Source organism: Scyliorhinus canicula, chromosome 18 (genome assembly GCF_902713615.1).
Source record: "Scyliorhinus canicula chromosome 18, sScyCan1.1, whole genome shotgun sequence".
Lineage (NCBI taxonomy): Eukaryota > Metazoa > Chordata > Chondrichthyes > Carcharhiniformes > Scyliorhinidae > Scyliorhinus > Scyliorhinus canicula.
The window spans coordinates 67,313,116-67,326,176 of record NC_052163.1 but is presented as its reverse complement, the minus strand read 5'-3'; the positions used below and the strand labels follow the sequence as shown (position 1 = coordinate 67,326,176).

The 13,061-nt window shown below is 49.0% G+C and overlaps 1 protein-coding gene across 1 annotated transcript in view; it reads left to right on the top strand.

Moving 5' to 3' along the window:
- The first annotated feature begins 3,563 nt into the window (after positions 1 to 3,563).
- Positions 3,564 to 13,061, top strand: part of LOC119952914 (protein HID1-like) — a 208,756-nt gene continuing 199,258 nt past the window's right edge. The window contains exons 1-3 of the mRNA XM_038776544.1: positions 3,564 to 3,593; positions 4,201 to 4,350; positions 12,215 to 12,385. Of these exons, the coding sequence (XP_038632472.1) occupies positions 3,564 to 3,593; positions 4,201 to 4,350; positions 12,215 to 12,385 (351 nt within the window). The remainder of the gene's footprint in view (positions 3,594 to 4,200; positions 4,351 to 12,214; positions 12,386 to 13,061) is intronic.

The window sequence follows — 13,061 nt, the reverse complement described above, 5'->3', positions numbered from 1 at the left end:
ATGTAGCTGTTACAAGGGGGCATAACTATAAGGTTTGGGGTGGGAGATATAGGAGGGATGTCCCAGGTAGGTTCTTTACTCAGAGAGTGGTTAGGGTGGTGAATGGACTGCCTGCTGTGATAATGGAGTTGGACACTTTAGGAACTTTCAAGCGGTTATTCAACTCTCGAAAATGCATGATGAGCAAACTCCAACAATTGTAGACCCCATCACTCCCTCTCCTCAGAGCAAATTTCACCGTTTCTTTTTTAACATTTAGAGTACCCAATTCATTTTTTCCATTTAAGGGGCAATTTCGCTTGGCCAATTTACCTAGCCGACGCATCTTTGGGTTGTGGGGGTGAAACCCACGCAACACGGGGAGAATGTGCAAACTCCACACGGTCAGTGATCCAGAGCCGGGATCGAACCTGGGACCTTGGCACCGTGAGGCAGCAGTGCTAACCACTGTGCCTCCATGCTGCCCCTATTTCACCTTTTCCAGGAACAGAAACGCCTCGCCACACTGAGGCACAAGGTGGAGAAGCTGACCTCCACCCCAACAAGACTTGCCTACGAGCAATCAAAGAACATTACAGCACAGAACAGGCCCTTCGGCCCTCCAAACTTGTACAGGTCATGATACTAACCTTTGCCAAATTATCAAGGTGAAGGCTAAAACATCTGCCCCACACTCGCCTGCAGCTCCGGCCGATCCGACACCCCGAATATGGCTTCTGGTGACTGGGCTCCCCATCTGAAACCTCATCCTCTTGTTCACCAAGTTCGTCACACCTACGAACCCTACTACTGAACCCCGAACAAAATGCCTGACTCACCCAACCCTTCCTAAGCCTCACCTGATCCTTCACCTTCAAATGGGTCTCCTGCACATTAGCTTTCAAACTCTTCAGGTGCCCGAAAACTCTTGCTTTCTTCACCGGTCCCCCTAGCCCCATACGTTCCACATCACTATCCTGACTGAGGTTCTCTCATCCCCCCCCCCCCCAACATGCCGAAAACCCACCTCCCTTAAACCACGAAACAATACAGAACTGCACCCATAAGGAAAAATAAACAAAACCCAAAGCACATGTAAACCCCCCTCCATTTGTCACTCTCAACTTCACAGGTTAGATTTGATTTGATTTATTGTCACATGAACTGAAGTACAGTGAAAAGTATTTTTCTGCGGCCGAGGGAATGTACACAGTACGTACATAGTAGACAAAAAGAACAGTAATCAGAGTGCATTTACAAATGGTACATCAACAAACAGTGATTAGTTACGGTGTGGAACAAGGGGCCAAACAAAGCAAATACATGAGCAAGAGCAGCATAGGGCATCCTGAATAGGGTTCTTCCAGGGAACAGATCAGTCCGAGGGGGAGTCGTTGAGTCTTGTAGCTGTGGGGAAGAAGCTGTTCCTATGTCTGGATATCTGGGTCTTCAGACTTCAGTACCTTCTGCCTGATGGAAGGGTCTGGAAGAAGGCAATTCCTGGGTGGGTGGGGTCTCTGATAATGCTGTCTGCCTTCCTGAGGCAGCGGGAGGTGTATACAGAATCAATGTGGGGGTGGCAAGCTTGTGTGATTCGTTGGACTGAGTTCACCACACTGCAGTTTCTTGCGATCTTGGACCGAGCAGTTGCCATACCAGGCTGTGATGCAGCTGGATAGGATGCTCTCTATCGCACATCTGCAGAAGTTTGTGAGTCGAGAATATGCCAAATTTCTTTAGCTTCCGTAGGAAGTAGAGATGTTGTTGGGCTTTCTTGACTGTTGCATCAACGTGAGTGGACCAAGACAGACTGTTGGTGATGGTGACCCCCAGGAACTTAAAGCTATCGATCATCTCTACTTCGGAGCCATTGATACAGACGGGAGTGTGTGTCGTGCTGCACTTCCTGAAGTTGATGATCAGGCTCTGATTGCTCGCCCTGGGACTTCGCTTTCCGCAAATTCACGTTCAAGAAGGCAGCTCTTACCTCTGAGGCTGTAATAATGAGCATGGTTATGTCCAGGGCTGTTAGGGCGGGTGGCATTAATGCATTAGCTGACTGCTCAAAGCGGGCATAGAACTTGTTCAGATCATAGGGTAGGGATGCTCCAGCCCCAGATATTCCGCCTGGCCTTGCTTTTGTAGCCTGTGATCTTGTGTAGGCCCTGCCATACTGAACACCCTTATTGTCTTCTTTGGTACACAGTCTTCGACACACTCACTGATGAAGTCTCTGATGGTGTTTGCATACTCGTCCAGGTTAGCTGCCGTAGCCTTGAATATGGACCAGTCCACAGACTCCAAGCAATCGCAGAGAGTATCCTCTGATGGCTCGGACCAGCACTGCACGATTGTCTTTACTGGTTCAGCACGCTTGAGTTGCTGTTTGTAAGCCGGAAGTAGGCATACTGACTTGTGGTCGGATTTGCCAAAGTGTGGTTGGGGAATGGAGCGGTAGGCACCTTTGATGCTTGTGTCGCAGTGGTCCAGGGTGGTTGCACCATTGGTGGGGCAGGAGATATGTTGATGGAGTTTGGGTGGAACCTTCCTGAGGTTGGCCTGGTTGAAGTCTCCAGCTACGATTATCAGGGCTTCGGGATGATTTGTTTCTTGGTGTTGATGGTGGAATGTAGTTCGTCAAGTGCTTCCTTCACTTCTGCCTGGGGTGGGATGTAGACTGCTGTGATGAGTACAGAGGTGAATTCACATGGGAGGTAGAAGGGGTGACACTTAACCGTTAGGTATTCTAGATCTGGGGAGCAGTGGCACGCTGGGGACACCACAGTCTTCCAGACTCCACCGACATCACCACGGTCAGAATTTCCACCGTGAGTGGAGCGATCCCACCTGCCGACCCAGCCTTGCCATCTTTCTTCCTGCAGGACTCACAGCCTCACTTGACTTTCGCTCACCCTCTTCTCTCTAGCACCCTTCTTCTGCGGCTTCGACATTTCTCATCTTCCTTATGACTTCCCACATCAACTCATCCACAAAGTATCCCTGGCATAAAAGTCCAAAAACCAGAGACTCTAGCAGGAGCCACCTAACGTGCAACCTCAACCGACATGCAGCCCCTGAGAGTCATAGAATCTTTTTATTTACAGTGCAGAAGAAGGCCATTCGGCCTATCGAGTCTGCATCAGCTCTTGGAAAGAGCACCCTCCTTCAGCCCACACTTCCACCTTCTCCCAATAACCCCACCTAATCTTTTTGGACACTAAGGAAGGGCAATTTAGCATGGCCACTCCACCTAACCTGCACATCTTTGGACTGTGGTAGGAAACCGGAGCACCCGGAGTAAACCCATGCAGACATGGGGAGAACATGCAAACTCCACACAGACAGTGACTCAAGCCCGGAATTGAACCTTGGACCCAGGAGCTGTGAAGCAACATTGCCAACTACTGTGCTATCGTGCCGTCCTGAGTCACTAGATCAGTTCATTTTAAATGAAAGATTGACCGATTTCTAGTGAACCAAAGGTATTAATGGATATTGGGAAAAGGTGGAATTATGTTGCAGATCAGACATGATCGTTAAATGGCACAACAGGAGCTTGATAGTCCATTTAGTTTTGAATTGCCATGGAGATGTTGTTCTCTGAATTAAACACTGTAGGTCAATAGTTTTGTACTTTAGCGATGTCCCTGAAGTTCAAACTCTTCAGTTGTGTGGAGAATGCAATTGGCTTTAAATTAAAGCCATATCCTAACTTGCACCAAGTCCTGTTCACCCACCCTGTACTCACCGACCTACACTGGCTTCTCATTTTGTTTTTAAATCCCTCCATGGTCTCTGCCTTCCCTGTATCTGTGCCTTCCCTGTGTTCATTCAATTCTGAACTCTGGCACAATCCTGATTTCCATCTTGGTTGCTGTACCTTCAGCTTCCTTGGCTCTAAACTCTGGAATTTCTTCCCTGAACTTCACCCTCCCTAAACTTCACCATTTCTCCACATTCCTGTCATTTATTTAGATGATTCTTAAAATCTCTCTCTTTGACCATGCCCTAATATCACCTGATAAACCTCAATGCTCCTGTGAAACACCGTGTTAAGTTTTATTCTGTTAAAGGTGCAATTGTTGTTGAGTAGTTCACTGTGTGTTGGGTGTGTACATGTTTGTATTTGTACATATCGGAGTGGTGTGGTTGTGTGTCAGTGTGGTATGGTGTGTGTATCTATGTGTTGTAGCTGTAACCCTTGTTTCTTACATTTTGCAGCCAGTGGAGGCCACCGATGATGCATTTTGGGATCAGTTCTGGGCAGACACAGCTACATCCATCCAGGACGTGTTCACCTTGGTGCCAGCGGCTGAGATCCGAGCAGTTAGGGAGGAGTCACCTTCCAACCTAGCCACCCTGTGTTACAAGGTATAACGACCATCTGTCCTCCTCTCTGAACTTTGAGTTCAATAACTTGAGGCATGTTTATCAGGAGCATTGGAATATTTCACATTTCGAGGCCTTAGTGTTGGCATCTGAGGTGACGTATACCATGGGTTAGATACTGAGTAAAGCTCCCTCTACACTGTCCCCATCAAACAATCCCAGGACAGGTACAGCACAGGATTAGATACTGAGTAAAGCTCCCTCTACGCTGTTCCAATCAAACACTGCCCGGGCAGGTACGTCACAGGGTTAGATACAGAGTAAAGCTCCCTCTACGCCATCCCACTGCTAATATACGCAGGGACCCAAGAATTCTGTTGTGTACAAGCAGCAAACCCAACCAAATTCTAGGGCTTCTGTCAGTAATCCATTTTGGATTTAGAGAAACCTCAATATAAGTATAGTGAAATATGCATTTAAACTATTGTACAAAATAAATTCTTTATTTAAAAAGATTGTGTATTTTAAATCAATTAAATGAAGCTGCTGTACTCAGTTACATGAAATTGACAATGAGGATGGCACCTTGATGCTAATTGGCTGAAAGGTTTTGTTGAGTAGATAACTAAAACCTGGTGCATTCTATGTCATTCTGAATGAGAATGATGCAGATGCCAATCTTCCAATACGCATTGTTTGGCAGTTCATTACTGTCTCTTTCTATCACTGATCCTGGAAGTATTTGGATGTGATCAATTAAGAACACTTGACACCAACTTAAAATGTATTTGCTGAGCTGCCTTTTCCTTTTTAATAATGTTTTTTTTAAATTTAGAGTACCCAATTCATTTTTCCAATTAAGGGGCAATTTAGCGTGGCCAATCCCCCTACCCTGTACATTGTTTTTGAGTTATGGGGGCGAAACCCACGCAAACACGGGGGAGAATGTGCAAACTCCACACGGACAGTGACCCAGAGCCGGGATTGAACCTGGGACCTCGGCGCCGTGAGGCAGCAGGGCTAACCCACTGCATCACCGTGCTGCCCTTGCCTTTTCCTTTTGATGGACTAATACCACCGGCTCTCTCAGACTGGCCTATTAGCTGAGTTTAGAATTATTCCTCTGTATTGACGGTCATTATTTTCAGAAGTAAAAGAATTAGAGCACACTGACTCCACAAGGTACGATCTGAGCCGGCAAAATGTGTATCCCACAATATTTGGCACACACTCAACATCCCCCACCCCTGAGCCCACTCACTCCCCCCATGCTGCCTGCTACCAGACAAGTCGACCCGCTCTCTCAGTTTCCCTGTGGGCCAGTGGTGTGTTTCTATAATTTTGCCCCTTGCCCAATGCTGTGTGCACATTAGTGACTGACTCTGATTTGCCGTATAGATGGGGACGCTGCAGGTGTCATTGCAAACAGTGCAATCATAAACTGAATGGGAATAAGAACCGGGTGCCCCCCGGGCACTGATTGTTGTGGCTTTTTGACGAATGTTGTTTGACTCATTCTCCAATATTTCACTAGAATGACCAGCAAAAGCCAATGTGGCAGTTTGGCTCAGTTATTATTACTCTATTATGTAATCGAGACAATTGCTCTAGTGCAGCAGCGAGTGGATCTTGCTCTGTTGGTGGTGCCATTATTTGCATCAGACGATAATATATCTGCCTATTAGGTGAGTATTTGAGATCCCATGTCACGTTGGAAGATATTGTTCCCATGTCCTGGCTAACTTTCCTCCCTCAATGAAAGCCTCTTAAAAACGGGATCTAGTCATTAATATTTGTGACACTTAGGGGTGGCAGGAGAGATTGATAAGTTGCGATATAAATGTAAGCTCCATCTTTTCTTGACAATAGGAGATTGACAATTTTCCACTTACTCAGCTCCCTGTAGATTTGGCAGATATTTTGAGGGTGTGTGGGGGGAAAAGCCTCGAGTGGGACAGTCACCTCATGCACAGCTACTGACATCTACTACACCATCTTCGAAATATCTCAAGTCAACCTGACAGCCAGAGGAAAGTGCCCTGACTTCCTTTTCTCTTGTGTAGTTACTTTCAATCCGTGTGAATGACACCATCTGTAAGATGAAGATTTGAGTACTTTCTGCTGATTTGCATTGTCCACACCCCAATTGCCCTTGACTGTGGCGGGCATTGAGGAGATTATTTTAATGTCATCAATTTCTGTTCATCACTCGTGCAATTGAACAGGATAGAAGGAGACCCTTCTTCCCATCAAGTCACTGCCTGCTGTGTGGAAGCTATCCAATAAGTCCCCCTCACCTGCTCTTTCCTCTTAGTCCTGCAAATTTTGCCCCTTCCAATAGTACAATTTCCTTTTGAAATTTACCATTGAACCTGCTACCACTGCCTCCTCAGGCAGCGAATGGATGGGTGGAGTTTCCTCTTAGCCCATGTAATTTTGCAAATTTTTAAAATACCTGTGTCCTCTGGTTGCTGCCAGTGAAAACAGTTTCTCTGTATTTATCAAAACCCCTCATGATTTTTAACCCCTCTCTCCCCATAGTTTTCTCTGCTCTTAAAGAGGACGATCCCAATTTCACTCGTCTCTGTGTCGTTGAGGTTTCCTATCTCTGGTCATTCTGCTCTGTATTCTGTCTACTCTTACTGTTCTTTGCCCATGTTTTTTTGCTGCTCTTGTTATTTGCTCTATTTGTGGTTACCTCTCTCTCTGGCGACAGTTGTGTGGTTTGGGGAAACCTCATACTCACTAAGAGGAAGTATAGCTTGAGTGTTTCCTTCCTCGGTAACACTGCTGGCCTCCGCTTCCACAGATACAGACATTGTAGTTCTCAGAGCATTACACAGGCTATTCGCTGTTATCTGGTTTCCTTTAAATCAGAGATTTTCAAACTTTTTTTCGGGGGACCCATTTTTACCAACTGGCCGACCTTCACGACCCACGCCGGCCGACCTTCGCAACCCATGCCGGCTGCCCTTCGCGACCCACGCCGGCCGCCCTTCGGGACCCACGCCAGCCGACCTTCGCGACCCACGCCGGCTGCCCTTTGGGACCCACGCTGGCTGCCCTTTGGGACCCACGCCGGCTGCCCTTTGGGACCCACGCCGGCTGCCCTTTGGGACCCACGCCGGCTGCCCTTTGGGACCCACGCCGGCTGCCCTTTGGGACCCACGCCGGCTGCCCTTTGGGACCCACGCCGGCCGACCTTCGTGACCCACGCCGGCCGACCTTCGCGGCCCACGCCGGCCGACCTTCGCGACCCACGCCGGCCGACCTTCGCGACCCACGCCGGCCGACCTTCGCGACCCACGCCGGCCGACCTTCGCGACCCACGCCGGCCGACCTTCGCGACCCACCATTTTCTCTTACCTTGTTTGCGGCTGACAAAATGGAGGAACCGCAATCGTGGCCAAAGCACGTGTTAGCAACATTCTGGGGCCGTGACCTGCTCTCTGCCTAACTCAGGCAGGAAGATTACATAGAATTTAAAAATAAATCTTCTGCGTCTCCGATTGCGCAAATTTACGGTCACAGCAGCTTTTATATTCAATTTTTATTTATTCTTTGCAAATAGTAACAATGTTGTTGCATGGCACATTTAATCAAAAAGACCAAAGCCCATGTCATTGTCAGACTCTTCAGATTCTTCCTGTTTCTTCTCTTCCTTTTTCTCTTCAGCAGCAACAGGGGCAGAGGTGGAAACAAATGCTGCAGCAGCTGGGGCACGATGACCAGCACCAACATTGCAGATCAGACTATTGACAAATTTAGGACAGCAGGGTAGCATGGTGGTTAGCATACATGCTTCACAGCTCCAGGGTCCCAGGTTCGATTCCCGGCTGGGTCACTGTCTGTGTGGAGTCTGCACGTCCTCCCCCTGTGTGCGTGGGTTTCCTACGGGTGCTCCGGTTTCCTCCCACAGTCCAAAGATGTGCGGGTTAGGTGGATTGGCCATGCTAAATTGCCTGTAGTGTCCTAATAAAAGTAAGGTTGGGGGGGGGGGGGGGGGGGGGGGGGGGGGGGGGGGGGGGGGGGGGGGGGGGGGGGGGGGGGGGGGGGGGGTTGTTGGGGTTACGGGTATAGGGTGGATACGTGGGTTTGAGTAGGGTGATCATGGCTCGGCACAACATTGAGGGCCGAAGGGCCTGTTCTGTGCTGTACTGTTCTATGTTCTATGTATAATATTAGCCAATGTCTTGGCAAACAGGCTAGTCCAGAAAGGTTCAATGGTCACAGCAGCATTGAGTTTGTCTTCAGTGACAGTGATCTCGTCGTGCAGGATGAGCGCGCTGTAGATACAGGCGAGTTCTGAGATGGTAGCCATGGTGCTGGATCTCTGCGGGTGGGTCCGATGGTGCTAGTTGCCATGGGGAAACTCCGCCTTCGCTTCGTTCAGAAGAACCAAGTGCTTCCAAACCGGCAGAGTGAGCAGCAGACGGCTTTTAACTATGCCGGCTGCGGCACAACGATGAGCGGGCATGCACGCGCAATGTGGCCGCATTTTTTTTATATGGTAAAAAGGCCGCTCGCAGCCGGCATAGTTAAAAACCGGCAGCTGAGGCTGTTGTGCGCGAATTTGTACTATCGGGAGAGCCGCGATGGACGGCTCCGAGACCCTCCCCGAAACCCGCCCAAGACCCACCCGCGGGTCACGCCCCCGACTTTGAAGATCATTGCTTTAAATACACCAGTGATGAGCCGAGGTATGGAATGGTTCTTTTTTTTTAAAATGTTTTTATTCTCCATTTTCACATTTTCCTTTAAAATTTATACCCCACCCACAGACAGTAAACGGTAACAAACACAAAACCAATCCCCTCAACAATAACAACGTTCCCATCCTCCCACCACCCCAAACAACGGCCCACCTGTCAATATATGCATCCAATAAAACAAACCCTCCCACGGTGGAAACAAAGAACAAAGGAGAAAAAGAAAAAGGGAGTCCGGGACCGCCCATGGTCACCATTAACCTATAGAGTCCACTCTCCCCCCCCCCCACCTCACCCCACACACACACACACACACACACACACACACACTCAACGCCATCCAACCTCTGAAAGAGTACCGTACATGATACCCAAGAGTTGTAAACACCACCCCCCCCTCCAACTCCTCCCCTCCACTGGCTCTTGTAAAACTCCTCCCCCCAACCTCTGTTCCTTTCCCCCAACTTTCCACCCCGTCTAGACCCCTCAGACCCTGTTCTGCCCGGCTCTGATGGCCGCAGCCCCTCCCCCCCACCTCACTCCCGTTCACTGGCCGGCTTAAACCGGCCAGCGCAGAGGCCCCGCCTGGGTCCCTTTCCCCCTTGCCCGGCCCTAGGAAAGCCCAGAAATCCCCTTTTAGCACACACACCCTGCATATCCACCTACACCCAAAGAGCCCTCACTTCGAGTGAAAGTCTCATCACTTCCCTTGTCCAAAAACATACAGCATTGGCTCCTTTAGCCCATACACCTGCACGCAGTGAAACAAAAAAGAAGAAAATACAGTCATGAGGTTACATCGGCACATGACCATTTCTCAGTTCTGCCGCAGTCCTTCTGCCTTCGAAAACTCCTCCGCTGCTTCCGCCGTTCCAAAATAAAAGGCCTTGAGCTTGTAAGTTACTCTCCGCTTCGCTGGATATACATTGCCGCACTGCACCTTGCTAATGTACAGTGCCCTCTTCACCTGGTTGAAGGCAGCCCGCCTCCTCGCCAGCTCCACCATAAAGTCCTGGTATACACGTATACCAGCTCAAGCCCACTGCACCACCCGCTTCTGCTTGGCCCAGCACAGGACCTTCTCCTTCACACTGTACCTACGGAAGCACACAGTCACTACCCTTGGCGGCTCACTCGCCTTTGGTACAGGCCTCCTCGACTGATGAGCCCGATCCAGTTAATTTTGGGAGGGATCCTCCCCCTCCCCCAATAGTTTCGCCAGCATCGCAGCAAAATACTCAGTCGTCCTAGGCCCTTCACCTCCTTCGGGCAGCCCCACAATCCTCAAATTCTGTCGCCTGGATCTGTTTTCCAGGTCTTCCATTTTTCCTCGCAGATCCTTGTTAATCTCCATCACCGTCTGCATCTCCTTCCCCATCGAGGTAAGTTGATCACTGTGCTGCAGTAATGTCTCCCCCACTTCCTTCAGCGTCTCCCCTTGCTCCCGCACCTCCGTCACTGCGCTTGCCACCGCCGTCCTCACCGGCGTAATCGCCTCCTCCACCAGCACTTTCAAAACCTCCCTCATCTCCTTCCTCATTGTCTCCATGTATTTTGTAAACTGCCTTTCGAATTCTGCAGCCATTACCGTAGTCATTTCTTCAGCCGTAAGCAATGCGGCCTACCCGGTGCTCCAGCCTCCATTTTCCTTGGTGACCGCACGGTGACCTTTCTACTCCCCGACGGACCTTCAGCTGTTTTTTTTACAGCCGTTTTTTTGCTCGACGTTTTCCTTTACTGTGCTTTCACTGTGCCTCCGCTGTGCCTTCTCCTTGCTTTTGCTGCCTCCGTGGACCCTGGGACCGGGCTTAAAGCCCCGAAAATGCCGTTCCTGAACGGGAGCCCTCCATTGTGTGGCTGCCTCCCGCCTGCCGTCACCGGAAGTCGTGGATTGGTTCTTTTGTTGGGTTTGTATATCCAGAAGCCTGCACGCATCCACAATGTTCAAATTCTACTATGTCAGTTTAAGTTTGGTTTAAAAAGAAAATTGTGAAATATAAAACTCTTTTTTGTGAAAGTGACTGTCAAGCTGTTGGATTGGTGTAAATTCCCAGTTGTTTCTTGGATTTCCTATTGAGGAGGAAAGCTGACATTCCCGTCCACTCGGGTCTATATGTAACTCCTGTTCAAGACCAATGTGCCATCTGAAGTAGACTAGCAAGTCACTGAGTGTATCAAGTCGCTAACAGCAATTCAAGGGAAAGACCCATCACCACCATTTTGGGACAATTACGGTTGGATATTTCTTCAAATTAAATTTGTTTTTCCAATTAAGGGGCAAATTGGTGTGGCCAATCCACTTACCCTGCCCATCTATGGGTTGTGGGGGAGAGACCGACTCAGACACAGGGATGACGGTGGGTATGAAATGTTTCCTTCACCACCAAATGAATACCAGGAATAGTGCCCACCAGTACTATCCCCCATTGTTATAGTGACAGACCATAATCCACCAATACTCTACCCCACTGTTATACAGTGACAGACCTGTACCCACCAGTACTGTACCCCTGTGTTCTCCGGTGACAGACTTGTATCCATCATACTGTATCCCAGACCTGTAGTGACAGACCTGTACCACCAGTATTGTACCCCAGTGTTATTCAGTGACAGACCTGTATCCACCAATACTCTACCCCAGTGTTATACAGTGACAGAGCTGTCCTCATCATTACCGTACCACAATGTTATACAGTGATGGACCATTACTCACCAGTACTGTATCCCCAGTGCTGTACAGTTACAGGCCTATCCCCAGAAGTACTGTTCTCCAGTGTGATATGGTGTCAGACCTGTCCACCAGTATTCTATCCCAGTGTTATACAGAGACAGGCCTGTATCCCAGAAGTGGCAGACCTGTTTCCACCAGTACTGTTCTCCAGTGTTATACAGTGACCGACCTGTCCCCACCAGTACTGTTCTCCAGTGTTATACAGTGACAGACCTGTCCCAACCAGTACTGTACCCCAGCGTTATACAGTTACAGACCTGTCCCCACCAGTACTGTAACCGTGTTATATGGTGCCAGACCTGTCTCACCAGTACTGTACCACAGTGTTATATAGTGACAGAATTGCATTCCCCTGATACAGTACCCCAGTGTTTTTAAGTGATTGACCTGTACCCAATAATGTGAAACCCCAGTTTGTATGTCATTTATATTTATATTAATAATCGATATTTTGTTGCACATGCAGGCTGTCGAGAAGTTGGTCCAAGGAGCAGAGTCAGGCTGCACGAACGACAAGGACAAGCAGATCATTATCAACTGTACTCAGCTACTCACCCGCATCTTGCCATATATATTTGAGGATCCAGATTGGAGAGGATTTTTTTGGTCTACAGTCCCAGGAGCAGGACGCGGTGGGGTAGGTCTTCACGAGGCCCTTTCCTCAGGCTGTTGTGTGATCTGAGTCTGTCATCTGATAATAGGTTAGATTGATGCTGTTATTTCGGCCATTCATCATTACCGACGGCAACCTCCATTATACATGCACAGTACTTCAACTAAACATCACAGGATGTGAGGGAATAGACATTGAAGCACGGAGAGCTTAGGAGGAGTAGAATGAAAGCTTGTAGATGAAGAAAGGTTTTGGTAAGGTCTGGGACCAATGTGGGTGATGACCTTATCTATATTTGGTGAGGCGGAAGCCCACCACTGTGAACAGGATTGACTTCCCCTGATCATGGTAACCAGAATCGATCCCTCCTCCCATTATTCGTCCATCGTGACTGGAATCGATCCCTTTTCCCGCTACTCATCCAGTGTGGTAACACACAAGGTGCAGGCAGAGAAATGGGTGACCACCAGAAAGAGCAGGCAGTCAGTGCAGGAATCCCCTGTGGCTGTCCCCCTCTAGAACAGGTATACCCCTTTGGATACTGTCGGGGGGGATAGCCTATCAGGGGAAAACAGCAGCAGCCAGAGCAGTGGCACCACGGCTGGCTCTGATTTTCAGAAGGGAGGGTCAAAGCGCAGAAGAGCAATAGTCATAGGGGACTCTATAGTCAGGGGCACAGATAGGCGCTTCTGTGGATGTG